This window comes from Erpetoichthys calabaricus, chromosome 3 (assembly GCF_900747795.2).
Source record: "Erpetoichthys calabaricus chromosome 3, fErpCal1.3, whole genome shotgun sequence".
Classification (NCBI taxonomy): Eukaryota; Metazoa; Chordata; class Cladistia; order Polypteriformes; family Polypteridae; genus Erpetoichthys; species Erpetoichthys calabaricus.
The window spans coordinates 77,284,033-77,305,749 of NC_041396.2; the positions used below are offsets into that span (position 1 = coordinate 77,284,033).

Consider the following 21,717-nt stretch of genomic DNA (forward strand, 5'->3'; position numbering starts at 1 on the left):
GGGTGGGGTAGGGGGATAAAGCAGGGAGAGAAGGAGAGCAGGCTATATCTAATCTATTCTTCTAATCCTTATAACTATAAATGTCAATGCAACAATAGGCTAAAATGCAGTAACTCATGGGGAATTTTGAAATTAAGATTAAAACTGCCTCACTACCAGTTAAGACTATAAAATGACATTAAAAACTCAGAATCAATGTCTCCATAATGGGACAGTTAACTTTGTGAGCTGGAATGTTAAAGGCCTGAATCACGAATTAAAGAGGAAGAAACTATGCTCTCACCTAACAGGCTTAAACGCTAAAATAGTATTTTTACAGGAGACCCACTTACTAAGCAAGGATCAGTTTAGACTACAAAAAGACTGGACTGGCCAAATGTTCCATTCTAGCTTTATAAAGAAAACTAGAGGGGTGGGAATTCTCATATACAGAACAGTTCCATTTGTAGCATCAGATGTAGTATCGGACCCTGAAGGGAGATATGTGATGGTCATGGACAACTTATGTAACAGTAAAATGATTTTGATAAATGTTTATGCACCCAATGTCGATGATAATGAATTCATGCAAAATCTATTTGCATCCATTCCCAATGTGAACACTCATAGAATTATAATGGCTGGGGATTTTAATTGTGTTTTAAATCCACTCTTAGATAGGACTCCTGTGATAGGGGGGATGACATCTAACACTGCAAAGACATTTACACATGGAGGTTTCTTAACCCAAACTCAAGATCATATTCGTTCTACTCACCAGTGCATCATAGCTACTCAAGAATTTATTATTTTTTTATAGATAATAATTTCCTGCCTACGATTAAATCGTGCAAATACGACACAATTGTTATCTCCGACCATGCCCCTCTAGTCTTGGAGCTAAAATCATTAACTCCCTCACACTCACCTCGTAGATGGCGTCTTAACCATCTTCTATTAGCAGACGAGAACTGCACAGAATTTATATCCAAACAAATCAGCTTCTTCATAGAGACAAACACGCTGTGGTAGATTGCCGGCTTCTTTCTCCGGCCTTCACCCCCAGGCCGCCAGGAGGAGCTCTCCCAGCAGCGTGGACATGCCCCAAGTTCCAGCAGGGCCTCATGGACTATGTAGTTTTTATACACAGCCCTGCTGGATACCTTGGGGGCCACCAGGCGTCGCTGTAGGGGGGCTCGTAAGCTTGCATGTGCCTTATAACCCGGGAGTACGTCACGGTCATGTGACAGGAAGAAACGACGTGCTCCCGGGTTGAAGAAAAGGACTGTTTGCCCTGACCCGGAAGGAAATGGACTTGTGGGTTGTGCTTGGAACCACTTCCGGGTCAGGGGCTATAAAAGGATTGTGGGAAGCCCAGAACACTGAGCTGAGCTGGGAGGTAGGGTGGCAAAGTGTCTGGGCGAGGAGGAGAGTTATTGTTTATTGAATAGTGAATTGATTTATATGAGTGTGGTGTGGAGAGTGCTTTGTGCACGTGACAACAAAATAAAATATTGTTGTACTTTTACCTCGGGTTCAAGAGGTGGACAAAAGCCTTAACTGCTACAATGCCCACAGAGGTTTCTGCAGGAACACTCTGGGAAACTCTAAAGGCCTTCTTAAGAGGACAGATTATTTCATATCTTTCCCACAGAAATAAATTAGAAACCAAGAAACTGTCAGAACTAAGAAGCGAAATTACTAGAATAGATGAAGAACAAGCCAGGCGTCCAAGTAAAGCTCTTCACAGGAAAAGGCAGCCCCTGCATACAGAACTCAACATCTTAACAACTAAAGAAACTGAACAACTTATTTATAAGTCAAGACATCATTACTATGAACACGGAGAGAAAGCTAATAAGCTTTTAGCTCAACAAATTCACAAACAAGAAGTTCACAATGCAATACCAGTAATCACCAACACAAATGGAGAAGAAATCATTGACCATAAAAATATAATGCACGCATTTAGAGATTATTATAAATCCTTATATTCTACTGAGTTGAAAGAAGACAACACACAATCTAATGCATTTCTGGATACATTACAGACACCACAAATAGATGCTTTAAGTGCTGAGGAACTCGATAAGCCTCTGACGCTAACAGAATTACTAGATGCTATAAAGTCACTTCAAAGCGGGAAATCAGCAGGCCCTGATGGTTACCCCGTAGAATTTTATAAGACATTCTCCACTCAGCTAGCTCCCCTCTTATTGGCAACATTTACAGAAGCTAGAGACAACCAAATACTACCTCAAACATTTCGTCAAGCATTAATCACCGTCTTTCCTAAACAAAATAAGGACTTGTTACAATGTGCATCATACAGACCAATTTCACTCCTGAATAATGATGTTAAGATACTCTCAAAAATTGTAGCTAGAAGGATGGAGAAAGTGCTGCCCTCGGTAATATCACAGGATCAAACTGGATTTATTAAAGGCTGACATCTATCTTCCAATCTCTGACGCTTGTTTAATGTTATATATTCACCAGCAAAATCAAACACCCCAGAGATATTACTATCATTAGATGCAGAAAAAGCATTTGATATGAATGAATGGAACTACCTTTTCACTGCATTGGAGAAATTTGGTTTTGTCCCAAATATTTGTGCATGGATCAAACTACTGTATACCAATCCAGAAGCTTCAGTTTGTATTAATAACATTTGTTCAGACTACTTTAAACTAGAACGTGGTACCAGACAAGGATGTCCCTTGTCACCACTGCTGTTTGCAATCGCCATTGAACCACTGGCGGTTCACTGTCGAAATTCCTATCAGATAAAGAGGATTATCAGAGAAGGACTGGAACAGAAAATTTCTCTATATGCAGATGATATGGTTTTATATATATCAGACCCAGAAAACACTGTGCCTGCAGTTTTAACAGCACTCACAGAATTTCAAAAGATATCTGGTCTTAGAATTAATCTGAATAAAAGTATACTCTTTCCAGTCAATTCATAAGCATATAATATTAGATTGGACACCCTACCTTTTACCATAGCAGATCAGTTTAAATACCTTGGGGTAAATATCACAAGTAAACATAAAGCTCTTTATCAACAACATTTTGCCATCTGTATGGAAAAAATTAAGCAAGACTTGCATAGATGGTCAACCCTTCATCTCACTCTAGCCAGAAGAATTAACGTTGTTAAGATGAATATCCTTCCTAAACTTCTTTTTTTATTTCAAAACATTCCAATATATATCAATAAATAATTTTTTAAGCAATTAGATTCAACAATAACCTCATTCATTTGGAACTCAAAACACCCATGTATCCGAAGAGTGACCCTACAAAGACCTCAGGCAGAAGGTGGCATGGCTTTACCTAATTTTCAGTTTTATTACTGGGCAGCAAACATACAAGCCATAAAAACCTGGACACAAAAAAATGAACATACACAGGCTTGGTTCGCAATAGAAATAAAATCCTGTAGTACTTCTTTACACTCCCTGCTCTGCTCTCCAATAAATGCAAGTTATCGCAAATATACTAATAACCAAATTGTGCTTTACTCACTTAGAATATGGAACCAACTTAGAAAGCATTTTAAGATGGAAAATCTTTTATCCGTGGCACCTCTGCAAGAGAACCACCTCTTTCAACCCTCGCAAACATATCCAGTTTTTAATATCTGGAAAAGTTTTGGGATTAAAATGCTCAGAGATCTTTATATAGACAACATATTTGCATCTTTTGAACAATTGCGTTCCAAATTCAACCTCCCAGCTACACATTTTTTTCACTATCTTCAAATTAGAAATTTTGTTAAACAGAAACTGCCCGATTTTCCTTACCTTGTACCCTCCACCATGCTGGAAAAAATACTGCTCAATTTTGAGGAATTAAACACCATTTCCGCATTATATAAAATCTTATTAGAGTCCCTACCTTTCAAAGACCCAAGAGGACATTGGGAAGAAGATCTCTTAATCAATGTATCAGAAAAGGAGCGGAAGGTGGCAAAGCAGAGAATTCACTCAAGCTCCATATGCGCAAAGCATAGAATTATTCAACTAAAAATTATATATCGAGCTCATCTGTCTTGCTTAAAACTGTCCAAAATGTTTCCAGGGCAAGATTCAACCTGCGAACGCTGCAACCAAGCTCCTGCCTCACTGGGTCACATGTTTTGGGCCTGCACCAAACTAACATTATTTTGGACCAAAATTTTTAAGTGCCTTTCAGACAGCCTTGGGGTCAAAATCCCTCCTAACCCATTAACAGCTGTGTTCGGTGTTCTTCCAGACGGACTTGAAGTGGAGAAGGACAAGCAAACGGTGATTGCATTCACTACACTTTTGGCACGCGGACTTATTTTGTTAAATTGGAAGAATCCTAACTCTCCTCTGATAAGTCAGTGGGAAACCAATGTTTTATATTATTTGAAATTGGAAAAAATTTAATTCTCAGTTAGAGGATCTGTACAGAATTTTTTTTTAAAACCTGGCAGGATCTAATCAATATTATTTTAGAATAAGAGAAATAACTATTACCGCATTTAATTCCCTTCTCCTTTTTTTATTTACCTACATATATTTCTTCCTTTCTTTTGTTTATTGTTGCCTTATTAAAAAGCCCTAAGCAATTCTCCTTTGGCTAAGCTCTCCTTCTCAGGGGTGGGGTTTGATTTGTCTTCAATTTTTTTTTTGTGATAAATTGATCTATTTGTATGGAATGATTACAATACAATTAATAAATAAAATTTTAAAAAAACATATAAAAAGAAAGTAAGATTTATTTTTATGTCAATTTTCTTTTTGTCTGAAGCAGGTTAGGATTTTTTTCAGATATTAAAAATTCTATTTAATAGAATGAAAATATCAGTGTTAGATTTTTTTTATTGTAGCAACATTTAAAGCTACAATAAAAACTCCTGTTATTTGTAAATGATGGATTTTATTGTGAATTTTAAGTTTCCATATGACCACAATATCTGTATTGCTGTCAAAAATTAAACTATTGTAAGATAAACTACTGAAATAATCACAGTTTTTGTGAGTTTGGATTATCGTTGAAAGTAACTTAAAAAACTATCAACAGTTTGCACATATCTGAATTACAATAAACCAAACGTTCCTCTTATGGAATGTACAAAACCGACAAAAGCTGTGATTCATGAAGCCACCAGCTTTGGACTTTAGCTTTTATAACACAATTAAATTCTTTACTCATACAAACCTAAATGACTGTATTGTCATGCTGAGGTGTCACCCGTTGCACGGCTTCACTTGGATCTCAGTCCGGGTGGTGGGTGTGGCAACGTGCTGTAATCAGTGCATGCTCCCGACCTCCACCTCCTCCTTCTCCAGCCTTCATTAGAACAGTCCTGGTATCATTTTTATAGTCATAGCACATACTGAATACACCAAAACTGTAATCATTCCCTTTATTTTCTATTGATTACGTAACTGTTTTTATTTGGTAGCTTTTTCATGCCCAGATGGTATCAGACATGGCCAGGATTAACAGTGCCTAAAAGTCCTTATAGAGTATGTTGTGTTATTCAGTTAATGCTGTCTTGGCTGATAGGATGTTGATGTGTAGGGCACTGCTTTAGAAATAACAACAAAGGACTGCTGTATATGCGTATGTGTATTTATTGTGAAAAGAGAAAGGCAGAGAGCATAAAATGTTGGGACAACGCCAGGAGTACCCCATATAATTGAAGGATTGGTCAAGAAATAAAACATGCAATAACAGCAGAACATTTACAGACATGGGTCTTCTCTTAGACCGCCAGAGATTGATGCTGGGGCTGGTTATAAGGTGAGGCAGGCGGAAGAGGCGGATTCAGTGGGGGCATGATCCAGAGGTGATGTCATAGATCTTCGTCCGTCAAATTTCTGCTCTGTAAAGGGAGGATGAGGAGAGCTGTTATGAGACTGTGCCAACGTTGGTCTTGTGGAGGAATTACTAGTTAATGACCCCTGAAGTTATCTCCCATGTGCAATCGTGTGACAATATGTGTGTGTGTATAATTATCTTGCACACGTGAGTTAATAATTTCAAACAGTACTATAAAATGCAATCTGAGTCAAATGGCTTCCTATTTTTCTTTCTATTTTGAATTTAGGGTACCAATATGCTATCTCCAGAGAATAACTATTGACATATGATTGCTTTGTCTTCCAGTTTTAGTAATTCTAATGACTGTGTGCTTATTTATTTGTATACATGAGCAAATTACAGAAAGCCAATTTATGCTCAAAATTTCAACATATGTTTGTCCCACATCATGAAGATCTTTGAGAGGCTGGTCCTCAACTATATGAGTCTATAGGACAAAGATTAGAGTGGGAGATACAATTATCCATCTGCTCCACAAGGCTTATTCTGTCATGGACAAAGCTGGCAGCACTGTGAGGATTATGTTTTTTATTTCTCTAGTGCCTTCTTTGATACCATCCAGCCACTCCTGTTAAGGGGTAAGCTCAGAGATATATAGTTGAGCTTATGGGGTCCTAGATAAAGAACTATCTTTCCAGTAGACCACAGTTTGCAAGAGTTTAGGACTGTATCTCTGGTATGGGTGAGCAACACTGGAGCACCACAAGGAACAATCCTGTTTCCTTTTCTCTTCTCTCTGCACACCATAGACTATAAATATAACACCAGGACATGTCAATTGCAGAAATTCTCAGATAATTTTGCACTTGTGTGTTTTTCTGATAAGAGGAATGAGACAGAGTTTAAGAATTGGGTCGAGGCATTTGTTTCTTGGTACAGAAAGAACTGTCTGCAACTTAACATCAGCAAAATCAAGGAACAGGTTATTGAGTTTTGCCGCACCAAATAGCCTCTATGTCTGGCCACTATTCAGCGAGTGGATGTAGAGGTGGGTGTAGAGAGCACTTCCACAAGTACCTGTGAGTCTACATCAATGACAGGTTGGACTGGTCTCATAACACAGAGAAGATATATAAGAAAGGGTTGAGCAGACTCTTTTTTCTTGTGAGACTGCTTTTTGTTAATTTTGGATTATAACATCCTTCACATATTCTGTAACTCTGTGATAGCAAGTGCGATTTTTATTCTTCAGTATGTTGGGCCGGTAACGTCACATCAAAAAAGACCAACAAAATCTACAAGCTAATTACAAAGGTGGGCTTAGTTATGAGATGCAGAGAATTAAAAGAAAACTAATTGCCATTATGAACAATGCTCTGCACCATCTCCCTGACACACTCATGCTGAGTACTTTCAGCCAACAAATCACTCAACACACTGGGGCTCCTTTATACCAGTGGCAATAAACCTGCATGATGCCTCACTCAACTGCTGAGTCGGAGGTTTTCTTTCTTTGTAGTTATTGTGGTGTATGTTCAGGCCATTTTGTGTGTGTGTTAAATTAATGAGATTCTGAAAAAAGCCACATTTCCTTCTGAAGACAAAGATCTACAGTGGTGTGAAAAACTATTTGCCCCCTTCCTGATTTCTTATTCTTTTGCATGTTTGTCACACAAAATGTTTCTGATCATCAAACACATTTAACCATTAGTCAAATATAACACAAGTAAACACAAAATGCAGTTTGTAAATGGTGGTTTTTATTATTTAGGGAGAAAAAAAAAAATCCAAACCTACATGGCCCTGTGTGAAAAAGTAATTGCCCCCTGAACCTAATAACTGGTTGGGCCACCCTTAGCAGCAATAACTGCAATCAAGCGTTTGCGATAACTTGCAATGAGTCTTTTACAGCGCTCTGGAGGAATTTTGGCCCACTCATCTTTGCAAAATTGTTGTAATTCAGCTTTATTTGAGGGTTTTCTAGCATGAACCGCCTTTTTAAGGTCATGCCATAGCATCTCAATTGGATTCAGGTCAGGACTTTGACTAGGCCACTCCAAAGTCTTCATTTTGTTTTTCTTCAGCCATTCAGAGGTGGATTTGCTGGTGTGTTTTGGGTCATTGTCCTGTTGCAGCACCCAAGATCGCTTCAGCTTGAGTTGACGAACAGATGGCCGGACATTCTCCTTCAGGATTTTTTGGTAGACAGTAGAATTCATGGTTCCATCTATCACAGCAAGCCTTCCAGGTCCTGAAGCAGCAAAACAACCCCAGGCCATCACACTACCACCACCATATTTTACTGTTGGTATGATGTTCTTTTTCTGAAATGCTGTGTTCCTTTTACGCCAGATGTAACGGGACATTTACCTTCCAAAAAGTTCAACTTTTGACTCATCAGTCCACAAGGTATTTTCCCAAAAGTCTTGGCAATCATTGAGATGTTTCTTAGCAAAATTGAGACGAGCCCTAATGTTCTTTTTGCTTAACAGTGGTTTGCGTCTTGAAAATCTGCCATGCAGGCCGTTTTTGCCCAGTCTCTTTCTTATGGTGGAGTCGTGAACACTGACCTTAATTGAGGCAAGTGAGGCCTGCAGTTCTTTAGACGTTGTCCTGGGGTCTTTTGTGACCTCTCGGATGAGTCGTCTCTGCGCTCTTGGGGTAATTGTGGTCGGCCGGCCACTCCTGGGAAGGTTCACCACTGTTCCATGTTTTTGCCATTTGTGGATAATGGCTCTCACTGTGGTTCGCTGGAGTCCCAAAGCTTTAGAAATGGCTTTATAACCTTTACCAGACTGATAGATCTCAATTACTTCTGTTCTCATTTGTTCCTGAATTTCTTTGGATCTTGGCATGATGTCTAGCTTTTGAGGTGCTTTTGGTCTACTTCTCTGTGTCAGGCAGCTCCTATTTAAGTGATTTCTTGATTGAAACAGGTGTGGCAGTAGTCAGGCCTGGGGGTGGCTACGGAAATTGAACTCAGGTGTGATATGTGGACACTTTTGTGACTGAAGACAGAGAAGAAAATTAAAATTAGTCAAAACCTTTTATTGATACATACCAAACAAGGGTAAAATGACAGAGAAACACAGTCCTAGGACACCGCACTTCATCTGCCTCGAGCGCAGATGTCCTTGCTCTTTTATACCTTTCTAATCTCCTGATCGTTGACCACGTAAGAAATAAAAATAGCGTCCTGACTCATTGTATTTTTCCAATTTTGTAAAGTCATTACCCTAAAGGTATATTTTCTTGTCACACACATCATCAAAAGAAAACTTCCAGAAAGTATACATGCTTTTTGTCACGTACGCAAAACACAAACAAGTTTCATCATTCTGTCCTATTTTCTGTACACACATACATTTTGTTCAATTACATCATTTTATGTTTTTACACTCCTCCCTTTTTGAACAAAATGATGTGGGCAATATAATTCTATCTTGAAATGGTTGATGAAGGGGAAGGGGGGGAGAAAGGGGATGGGGAGGAGAAAATGGAAGAAGCTATACGAGATATGCGCTCCTCATGTAGCATATATGCCCTTTCCATAGAGGCGGTAAAGTACTTAGATATTATATAGCGAAACAAAGGGATAATACAACAACCAACCAGGAGGAGGAGGCAAAATGTCACAACCAAAGAAATGAAAACAGATCTTATCCATTGTCCCCAGGATCCGAAGGAGGATGCAAACCACTGATCCCAGGGATTTGTAATGCCAGAATTAGTGGAAAGTTCTTTAGAGAGAGCAGTGAGGCCTGCCAATGCACGAGTTATTGATCCATCTGGCGCGGTATTATTTGGAATATATGTACAACAAGCATCACCAAACATAGCACAGACACCTCCCTTTTCCGCAAGTAACATGTCCAAGGCTAGACGATTTTGCCAAGTCATCAGAGAAGTACGGTCAAGCTGTTCATGTATGCCTTCAATAGCGTCTTTGGTGAAGTTAAGGAAACGTTGTTGGTTATAATAAAGGTAATTAATCCAGTCTACATTCTTATTAATAGTAATTTGGGGTATGATAGATTCAAAACCGGCAGCAACTTGATCCCTAGCTTTAAATCTGTCTGGGACACCCCTAGGGACTCCAATAGCATCTATGTATACTCCAGGGCCATGCAAGGAGATATTAGTAGGCATATGGAAAAGGGAGCGGGTATGTCGGAAATAAAAAGGAGGTGTGGAATAATATGGGGAGTGAGAGGGAGGTAAGGATAGAAGTCTAAAAGGCATAACTAATTGGATTGGAGCACAGGTACCAGACCAGTTAGGGGGAAGGGTGGCAAATAATTTGGACCTACAGCACATCCACCAAATATCTGATCTAGGAGTGGTTTGGGAGAGAAGAAAGGCGTGAGTTTGAAACATAGGGGTAGCCATGTGACGGGTGGGGGGAAAAAGAATAGATAGATTAGAACACTTTGAACCAGAGAGGGGTTTCTTGGAAGTAGTGAATAAGTACAGAAGGCAGGGCAACCCCACGGGGTCAGAAATGTTAGATAATGGGAAAGGGACTGTAGCTAAATGGGGACGGGCTGCAGCGCACGCATAACAATGAGAACGATTAACTTGCTTAGCTGAATAGAGAACCCACTGCAACCATCTATTCTGATCCCCATAACCAGTTTCTACTGAAAAAGTGGATGAAAGGGTGGAAATATTCATAATCTTAACAGGAGAAAAGTCTGAACCAAAAGTTGGGGAGATGGGTGTGTGTGCAAGAGAATGAGGGGTGTTAGTAACAGGATTGTCAATCTTAATTAGAAATCTCCCTAAAGGGTCTGTTCCAGATACATATGCCCCTAATACATATATTCCTGAGTCATGTAAAGAGGGGTTCTTCAAAGTAATGATCAAGGGGTTACAATGGTTGTCAGCACATTCATGAGAGGCATGTCCTTTTATGATAGAAAACCGATTTTTCAAACCGTATTTTTGGGCCTCAAAAGGTTGATAACCCCAGTCCTCAGTTCCAGTGTTAGCAAAAACCCATTGCCAGTTGTCGCAGTTACTTCCCCTCATACACACGTATTTGTCAGACCCGGTCCACTGGGCTTGTCGACCAGTCCCACAGTTGATAATAGAGCAGAAATCAAACTGCACTGATGTGGTAATTCCTAACGGGAAAGTCAAGGTGACCAGGGCAGTAGACAAGGGAAAAGAAAAGCATAGTAGCACAGCAATCAAGGGTGCCATCTCTTGCAATGTGAGGCGTGAATCCAGGCAGGCAGTCCTTCAACTTTCACGGCGTGTGGTGTGGACAGAAGAATTTGGAATGGTCCTCTCCACCTAGGCTGATGCCAGTGTTTCCTCCGAGTATCTCGAACCAGGATCCAGGTGCCCAAGGGAATTGGTAAATCCTTGGAAAGGGGACTGGTCTTCCAGGCTTGATTAACCTGCTGGTGGATTTCCTTCAACGAGGTTCGTAAACCTGCAAGACTAGAGAGAAGATCATTGTCCACAGTATGCAAATTCACATTTCCTACAACCATGCCAACGGGCATGGGACGTCCGGTCAGAATCTCAAACGGCGATAGTCCCAGTTTGTCGGTGTGTCCGTCCCCTTAGTCCCATTAAAGCTAAGGGTAGTGCATCCGGCCATGATAAATTAGTTTGTTCACAAATTTTTGCGAGTTTAGCTTTTAAAGTGCCATTGCATCGTTCTACGATGCCTCTGCTTTGGGGATGGTATTTACAATAGCCAGGTGGTTAATTCATTTATAATGGAGTTCACAAAATGAGTGCCATTATCTGTAACTTTTGAGGGATACCCCATCTTGGAATAATCTCTTTAATTAGTGCTTTAGCTACTGTTTTGGCATCGTTGTGTTTTGAAAGGAAAGCCTCTACCCATCGGGAGAACACATCGACAATCACAAGACAATATCGGTACCCTTTAGACGGGGTTAGTTCAATGAAATCCATTTGGAGGTGTTCAAACGGACCCATTGGATTAGGGGTAACGGCGGGACTTACCTGGGTACCTTTTCCCACATTAAACTTTTGACATATTGCACAGCATCTGCAAAATTGCTCTGCATATGTAGAGAAACCTACAGCTTCCCAATGTTTTTCAACATCTCGAACCATGGCATCTCTTCCTGCGTGATCGAGGCCATGGGCGATTTTTGCCATTCCTGGGAAAGAGGCTTTTGGGAGAAAAGGTTTGTTAGTGTGTTTATGAGTCCAGACTCCATCAGAGAGGGACCCTTCTTTGGACCATTTTCTCCTTTCGATATCCGTGGCTGCACTCTGTAAAGAAATAATTTGATTATCAGGGTCCTGGTCATTTCTCTGTTGGTGTGTTATTATATGCAGCCTCTTTAGCAAAGTGGTCAGCTAATTCATTTTCTTTGCTAACAGGATCCTGTTTTCCTGTGTGAGCTTGACATTTAACAATCGCTAGCTTCGATGGTTTGGTTATAGCTTCTAAAAGGGATTCGATCAATTTCTGATGTTGGATGGGTTTGCCAGTACTGGTCTTAAATCCCCTTAGTTTCCATAGTGCTCCATGATCATGGCAGACTCCAAAAGCATACCTGGAATCTGTATAAATTGTTACGATCTTCCCTTCGGACAGCTGACATGCTCGAGTGAGTGCTACGAGTTCAGCTGCTTGTGCACTTAAGCTTGATGAAATTCGATTTGCTTCCAGCAGGCGGTCCCCTTGGACCACTGCGTAACTAGTTGAGATGTGAAGTTTTGGCTTGTACTAGGATAGAATGTACAGCGTGAGGCACTTTAACTGTTAGGGGGCTCATGAGAACTACATCCGTGCTTGCTAATACAGCTTCTGTTGTTGCAGCCACAGCACGAAGACACGGAGGAAGTGCTGCAGCCACTGGATCCAGTTTTTTTAGAAAAAATAAGCCACCGGTCTTTGTTTATCTCCATGTTGTTGCGTCAGTACTGCATTCATAAATCCCTGTTGCGTCAGTACTGCATTCATAAATCCCTGCTTTTCGTCCACGAACAAAGTGAATGGACGAGAATGATCAGGCAAACCTAGCGCGGGCGCAGATAGAAGAGCAGTTTTGAGGTTACAGAGAGCCTTCTCAGCCTGTTCATTCCATAGGACCTGGCCAGAAAGGAGGATGCCAGGAGTATTAGCCAATTGTTGCAACGGCTGTGCTCTTTCAGTAAAATTTAGAACCCACTGTCTGTAGTGGCTGTAATGCGATCGCTAGAGAGAGCTCTTGTTCCATACGTAATGTCATGACCTAGATATTTTACAGTTGTTTTGATTAGCTGCAGCTTAACCTTAGAAACTTTATGGCCATTTTCCCCCAGAAACAGCAACAATTTCTGAGTATCTATTGTACAATTTTCTTCCGTAGCGCTACATATCATTTCCATCTACATACTGTATCAATGTCCTATTTCCGGCCAAAAGCCTTCTAAATTTTGGGCAAGAGCTTATCCATAAACACAAGGGGCTTCAGTGTATCCCTGAGGCATGACGGTCCATGTCCAACGGCGGTACCGCGTTTGACGAGATCGGGATGTACGGCGGAGATGCCAGCCTCTGCTTCGGGAGACAGAGGATATTGGGCACGGTGCGGGCGGAAGGAGGATTTCGGGTGGATCACCAGAGGCTCACAATGGGCTATCCTTAAACGGTCAGGAGTATCAAAAATACCTGGAGTAACTTGTAACCAGTCTGTTCTTTCAAGGCATTTTTCTACCCATGGTCCTATTTCCCCCCATTTAACAGTGCGTGATTTAGCTAAGGGAATATGAGGCACTGTGCCGCCAAGATAAAATATGTGCTGTGAGCATGTAAGATGAACAGAAGCAGCTGCCTTTGTGGGTTTCGGGGCAAATACCAGAAGTAAGGAAAGATTCTAGCCAGGGGGTGTCTACTTCTATAGGGAAGTATTGGGCAGTATAGTGTAAAATGTCAGGGGCCTGTAAATTGGGAAAAAGACAAGGGGAAAAAAAATGTAGGGCTTTGAGGAGAATGGTGTGTGGGGAAATATCTAAAGTCCAAGCTGCAAAAGAGGGTTTGGGGTAAGGGGTAATTTGACACAACAACTTGGGGGTTGAACAGAAAAGAAAACGATGCAGTAAGGTATGTCCGCCAGGACGTGACTGGACTTGAAGAGGTTTTGATACTTGAAGAAGGTGAGGTTGTCCAGAAGCAGTAAGCACAGTAACAGTTTCGTTCGAGGCAGGGACCTTTGCCAGCGAGAGGGTAGATCGAGTGGCACCAGTGTCGATTAAGAAAACAGTCTCAGTGCCATCAACGAACAATGTCAGTAAAGGATCAGTCTCTGAATTATGGGTGAGCAAAGGTAGTTGAAAAAAAAAAAAAAAAAAAATGGCTGGAGGTCCCAGCGTTTTCCTATGGCCAGTATGGTTGGTCAGGGGTGTCAGAAAAAACAGGTGGAATAAGGGGAGGTGGGGGCTGTTGCTGTCTGTGAGGGCACTCCCGACGAAAATGTCCAGTTTCACCACAGGCGTAGCAAGAGAAGGAATTAGCATTGGAATTTAAGGGAGAGGGAATAAAAGGATTCTTAGTGTGGTCAACAGGAGGAGCTCTAAAACCACCTCGTCCTCGTCCCCTTCCTCTAAAGCCATATCCTCGACCTTGGTCAGGAGCATTCCTGGTATAATAGTTCATCTGTGCTGCCAATAATTTGGCATGAGAGTCCGATTCCTTCTGCTTAGTTTGTTTTTCGGCATGTTCAGCATGTCGTTTGACTTCATCAAACGTGGCACTTTCCCACTCAATACAGGAAGTGCGGACCTTGTTTTGTATATCAAGGCGCAAACCGGAAACAAAAGGTGGAACTGCAGCTCGGGTGCGGTCATCAGCATTTCCCAAGCCCGAGTGATTAGCCATAAGGTCTTGAATCCTATGTGCCCATTCATCAACCGTTTCGTCTCTCTTTTGTTTTGCAGCAGAAATAAGGGACCAGTCCGTTCCTTTTTTATATTTTTCTGCAATATTTTGTCTCAACGCCTCCCATTGTGGGTTAAATTCGCCTTCTCCACCTATCCCCTGTCCTCGAGTTAAAGCTGGGTTCCATACCCATGGAACGTCATTGCGGACACCCCTGCTAACAGTGGCCCATGTGGTCCCAAGCTTTCGACGAGGTACCTGGGTCCATTCAGCAGCATTAGGCTTATACATGCTATCTAACTGATCAAGTTGTTCAACAAATTTTAGTCCTCCTACTTCCTTTGGATCTGGAAGTGCATTCACGACATCTTTTAGTTCTTGGATGTCCCAGTTCCGATTTATCATAACTGTTGTGGGATTTTGGGGTCCGGCTGGATGGGCAGGGTTATAATGGGGATTGGGAACTTCTATTAAAGGGCAAGTAAGTAAAGGTGAAGGATCAGAAGAGAAAAAAGTTGGAGCTGGTTTGTGACTTCGAGTGCATTTGGAGACGGGGGTTTGTCTAGTACAGGGTGGGTCATCACGATGGGTAGAGGGGTCATAGTGATCTGTGCCTGGGGAATCATCAGGGGAAACTTCTGCTAGTTGTAGTGCAGGGGGGGGCAGTCGGAATGGGGATAGAGGAGGGGATAATGGAGGTGCCTGAGGTTGGTACTGAGGAGGGGAAAAAATAATAGGATAAAGGGGGTCTTTATTTGGATTATTCTTCCTTTTCCTCCCATCTGCCTGTGGTTCAGTGCCTATCTGAACTTTCTGTAATGTAATTAGTAATTCCTCTTTCTCCTTTTTAGCCTTTCCCTCATTTGCCCGCAACAATTCATTCTGTTTCTGTACTGCTTCTAAATTTCTGTCTTTTATTACTAATTCCCATCTATCGAACATATCCATTCGATACGGTCCACTATTATAACAACCCTGCTTATTCCTACACAGGATCTTCCTAGTTTCCTGTATTTCACTTACATCTCCTGTCCCCTCTATCGGCCAACGCCCACCACTCTGTCTATTCCATTTCTTACATGCCTTCTTGAAATCTAAACCTGTCTTCTTTTCTATTAATTTTCTAGGAGACCCATTTTTACGGGGCGTCTGTTGATCCTCCGAAAATAATTCTTCCAGCATTAATGATTTTGATCCCCCTGTGCGGCGATTAACAGGCTTACTGTTATAAGTTCCCCTTGCTCTCCCGGGTTCTGTATTTAATTTTCCAACTATTTTTCCATAGCGCTACATATCTTCCATAGCGCTACATATACTGATTCGCCTAATCCCTTGTCCGTATGAATCAGCGAGGTATTAAGTGTGCCACTCACTATTCCCTTACTGTTCCCTTCTTTTTCCCAAGGGGAGACACCTAACTATCGGTCCTTTCCCAGTTCCCAGGAGAACACGGTATTGTTGCTTATTCCGTATGTAGATTTATTTATTTTTTCCATAGCGCTACATATCTTCCATAGCGCTACATATCATTCCGTTCCTAACAGCAATCCTGCAATCTGTGCTCTTTTCGGTTTATATTTCCATACCACCCCGTTACTCGTCCCGTTAGCCTGTCCGCTCACATCCCCGGATTCCAGCTCAGGTGACTTCGTGTCCGATTCGGTTCAGCAGAATACTACATCAATACGTCCAGCCGAGTCTAGGATATGGGTGAGGCCAGTATCCTTTCATCAGACCTTTCGTATGCGTCAAACTGCTTGGGTCAAGTCTCCATCACCTTAAGCAACCCGTTGAGATATGAGTATGACTAGACGGTCAACAGGAAACTCGCCCTCCCGTTATTTAGAAAATAAAAAAATGTTCGAAAATCCCCCGGTGCTTACCCCAGCCTGGAAGTGTGCAAGCTCTGTCTGGAAATCCGTTCAGTCACTGTGGATGTAGCAAAGAGGAGACCAGGGACTCCTCACGCAAGAACTGTTTCAGGACAGGGCAGTCCTAACTTTTGCCGGAGCTGCATGCTCTGCTGCCGGAGCGCTCAAGTTGACGGCAGTCCGCTGGTAAGACGGATCACTGAAATGGTCTCGCTGGAGGAGTCGACCGGCCGTCTCCTGCCCCACGTCCGGGCGCCAAAAACTGTGGACACTTTTGTGACTGAAGACAGAGAAGAAAATTAAAATTAGTCAAAACCTTTTATTGATACATACCAAACAAGGGTAAAATGACAGAGAAACACAGTCCTAGGACACCGCACTTCATCTGCCTCGAGCGCAGATGTCCTTGCTCTTTTATACCTTTCTAATCTCCTGATCGTTGACCACGTAAGAAATAAAAATAGCGTCCTGACTCATTGTATTTTTCCAATTTTGTAAAGTCATTACCCTAAAGGTATATTTTCTTGTCACACACATCATCAAAAGAAAACTTCCAGAAAGTATACATGCTTTTTGTCACGTACGCAAAACACAAACAAGTTTCATCATTCTGTCCTATTTTCTGTACACACATACATTTTGTTCAATTACATCATTTTATGTTTTTACAGATACACCACAGTTAGGTTATTTTTTAACAAGGGGGCAATTACTTTTTCACACGGGGCCATGTAGGTTTGGATTTTTTTTCTCCCTAAATAATAAACACCATCATTTAAAAACTGCATTTTGTGTTTACTTGTGTTATATTTGACTAATGGTTAAATGTGTTTGATGATCAGAAACATTTTGTGTGACAAACATGCAAAAGAATAAGAAATCAGGAAGGGGGCAAATAGTTTTTCACACCACTGTATCTATCTATCTATCTATCTATCTATCTATCTATCTATCTATCTATCTATCTATCTATCTGTAGATTTTATTATTTTCTGTTTGAGCAACCAATTGAATGTGGAACATGCACAGCTGATCATATTCAATGAGAATGTAGTCCTAAAACACTCCACAAAATAGCATAGAGAAAATAAATCAATATCTTTCCTTTTTGAACGACTTCTTGGCAGAATGTTCTCTCTAGGCATGTCTATTTTGAAATGCTATGCAGCCTATACCTGCATTCTTTCTTTTTCCTCATAGGCTAGTGCTGACAGCCATATCAATTTGGTATATGCTCAAAGTGTGACCTTGCAGAGTGATTTCTTCTGACAAAAGAGGAGATTTTGAGAACATGAGAAATCAAATTTTAGAAATGAAAGCAGGATATTCTTTCTGAAAGATTTATGTGATACAATTGTCTCAATCCCTCATCCACAGTCTTTTTTCAAAAAATCCTTTAAGTTCATTTTGTAAATTTATGAATTGCTGTTTATTTAAGTTCTTTTTGGCTTTCTTGCATGCAGTGTGATTCTGTATTTAACTGAAAGAATTCAATTTCATAAATGCCTTTGAGAGTTTTGAAGACCTGAATTAGGTCCCCAGGTAACCTGTTCTAATGTGGATTTATTCTTTTAGTCTTTTATGGTAGCGTGTACTCTTTACTGTAGGAACAGAATAGTTTGGTCTATTCTGTACAAATACAGCATCTTTAGGTCTTGTAGCGTGAGACCATAACTGCATACTGTATGGTACTCCACATTTGGCATAACAAAGTCTTTAAATTCATATTAGCAGTTCACTTTTATACATATTTACTTCTGCACATAGCTGGAATGATAAAAATGTGGCATTGATATCCAGCCTAAATCTTAAAAATAAATTGCTCTCTTTTTTAATTAGACCAGACATACACTTGTAAATGTAGCACTCATTATTCACTCATGTTATCCTTACTCTTGAATGCACTTACAACCTGTTTTTAACTATCCAGTTCTGTTAATATCATTTGGACAGGTTAGCTGAGCCCGTTAATTTTCTTTATGAACTACCGGTAGTAATATCTTTGTATAGAGCAGCAGCATACATAAGGCATGGATGGGGTTGATGACAAAATGAAAGCGGACTATGGAGGGTAAAGGTGATTTGATTTTCTGCTTTTTACTGTCTGCACATTATTAGCAGAAAGCTGTCAGCAAGGAATCGCTTAACTGAATCCTGCATTGTCTGTCTTCATCACATTTGGACTGAAGGGGTCTGTAACCATAGACACAAAGACATGCATGACTTTGTGCATTTAGGTATGGTTAATTATTATATAAATTACCTGTCAGTTTCTATAGACATCCCAAGACACGTTATTTATGCTAATACTAAAGCCTTCTCCTGGTTCTACTACTGTGCCATGAACTAAATGTAGTCCATCAATTCTCCAGTCTCATGTTTTGTTATACAGTACATTAAGTGGAATTTGAATAATGAACTTGATAATTAGATAAGTGTCTAATTTTTTCACTATCCACATTTTTGCTGTATCAGACTTTAAAAATGTTAAATCTCATGACCAGTCAAACCTTTTTTTGGTGAAATTATGCTTATTAGGCATACTTTTTTTGCTGAAACGGACACATGAATTAGCTAAGAGTTGTGTTACTTGAAGCCTTGTTCCCTTCGTGACTAATTAGGCAGCAGTGACATTAAGTCTTTCAGATCCTTTTTGTGGTTTCTTGCACTTGGCAACATCATGCTTCTTTACCTGGTGCAGTGAGGCATTTGATCTGTCTGGTCACTGGGCTATTTAAGAATGACGTTCTGTTGGCTCATAAAGTAATATGACAGTGTACCAGCTGTTGATTTTCAGTTGCATTTTCATGATGTAGAAATGGTCAACTTGCTTTTTACAGCCAATTGGTGAAATGGCCTTTGATTTAAACCTAACAAACCTGCTTTATCTGGGAGCTGAGTACACATCTTACTGACAGGATTGCATTGTGTGTCATTTGAAATTAAACAAGAACTGTTGTGAGAGGCAGAAGGAAAAAGAGAGAGAGAAAGAAAGGAAAGAAAGAAAAAAGAAAGAAAGAGACAGAAAGAAAGAAAAAGAAAGAAAGAAAGAACTTTCAGTCTATACTGGAAGGCAGCTAGGAAAGCCCCCCACTCAATCGAAAGGAGCTATTTTGGTATATAGTTTCACTCAGTGTTTTTAATTGTTTTCTTGCTTCGTGGATTTTTTCCAACAGTAAATTGAGCTTAATATTGTATGTGAATCATTTGTCATTTCATTTTTTTTTCTAGTGGTTTTAAGCTTCAACAGAAAAAGTGTTCCATATGACCAGATTTGAAGTAACAAAATATAATTAAATTTGGGACACTTTGGAAATATTCCTATGTGCTTCGCATTTGCTTAATATGGCATATATATATGTTTTGCTTATTCATAGCTCTGTTTGGAGTCTGTTAGAGAAAATGTGACTAATACAATAGTTAATACAGAATTAAAAATTAGAATATAAAGAGTAAAAGCATACTAAATGTATGACATTCAAAATTGTTTTATATACTGTACCTGCTGTGGAGGGAGATCTGCTCAATGTCAGGTAAACTGCCTTCAGGGATTTTAGGACAGGGACTGGTAAGTACAGTATATTGTTGAATTTAAAACTGCTAACAATGTCTTATTGTACATCATAATAACAGCATGATTCCCACAAAGGGACATGTCTATAATGGAAGGAAAGTGAGGGACTTGGGTTTGTGAAACAGTGAAAATTAGTTATGGACAGATAATGCTGGTTTTCATTTGTTAATTAGTTTCTATTTTGTTTTTAATGTATTTGAACAAATCTGTATCCTTATATATGATAGTTTGGTAGTTAATGAGTGGTATAATCAGGGAGCTGTCATAGCGTACTGCACCTGCACTTAATGAGGAGTGCTACGCAAGAACATAGTGGTTTGTACTATTATATTGTATTTCTGAGGTGGCAATGATAGATTGGCAATCTTGCTCTGTGAAGATTACTTGCATTCTGTTTTGTGAGTTGTTTTTCCCCCATTTTTGACACCCAGTACACGCCCAGCCAACCTGGAAAGGGTCTCTCTCTAAATTGCCCATCCCAAGATTTCTTCCATTGTTTTTTCCTATAAGAAGAAAAGAAAAAAACTCAAAAAAACAAAACTTATAGTCAAGGCTGGGAAATTCACTGTTGTTATTATTGTTGAACACATTTTTGTTAATTTTGTGTCTCTGCTACCCACTCTAATGGACAGGTGACTGAGGTGTTGACTGGCCCCTTAAAACAGGCAGGGACTCCCGGGGCAGGGGTGTCTGGATGTCAGGCTCTGGGATTCCAGGGAATTACCTCAGACCTCAGAAGTTGCCCTAAGGTTATATCTGGAAGTGTGTTACAGTTGAGCAGAGGTGAAAGAAAATGATAGTTTAACTGAAGGTGGAAGAGAGAGGCCATGGGCGATGATAAAGGCGTTGCACATGAGGAAAGAGAGTAGTTTTATATTCATTTAAGTGGAGACGTGCATAGAGCCTCCCGCCTGTGAGACTGAGATGAAAAATCTTCAAGTAAGCCCAAAGGGTTGTTTCTTATTTATTGTATTGTGTTCATGTTGTACTTTATATTGCTTTATGTGTTTATACACGCCTTATATAATTGTATAGCACTGTGGTCTATTTGGCATATATTCTTGTTCCTAGTTTGACAGCAATGTAATTAAATTAAAACTGGTTTTAAGACAGCTGGTTTTATGTGTTTGTGTATGTCTTCTTTTTCTCTAAGAACTGAGAACAGTGTAATCTATAATCTATAGATTAGTAATAGTGCAATCTATAATCAGTGTAATCTGATCCCTGATAACTGGTACTTAATGTTACCTCTGGAAATTTTGTATTTGTGACTTCATTGCTCAGTTTGTGTTTTTTTTCTCTGTTTTAGGCAAGTGGTGATGGTGTTCTGAAGCTAAACAGCTCTGCTCTCAATAATGAATTCTTTACCTCTGCAGCACAGTCCTGGAAAGAGCGGCTTGCCGAGGGTGAGTAGAACAGTTTAGTTTTTCTGTGACTCTTTTTATTAGTAGCATGATGGCTTTTATGCAGATAAAAGTACTTGCTGCTTTTACATTTATAGAAGTGCTCCAGAAAATGTTGAGCTTTACAAGACTAGTGGACGAGTGTCTGCTTTAAAATGTCATTGCAACAAAGGGCTCATTGAACGTGGGGGTTGTTTAGGTCAAATATTTCTACATCAGACCTTAAGC

General features: G+C 40.2%; 1 protein-coding gene across 3 annotated transcripts in view; it reads left to right on the forward strand.

The window, feature by feature from the left end:
• The window catches only part of asxl2 (ASXL transcriptional regulator 2), a 315,486-nt gene that overhangs the window by 275,719 nt on the left and 18,050 nt on the right, over positions 1-21,717 (forward strand). For all 3 annotated transcript variants that reach the window (XM_028796937.2, XM_028796939.2, XM_028796940.2), the window contains one exon: positions 21,396-21,492. In XM_028796937.2, coding sequence (XP_028652770.1) covers positions 21,396-21,492 — 97 coding nt within the window. The remainder of the gene's footprint in view (positions 1-21,395; positions 21,493-21,717) is intronic.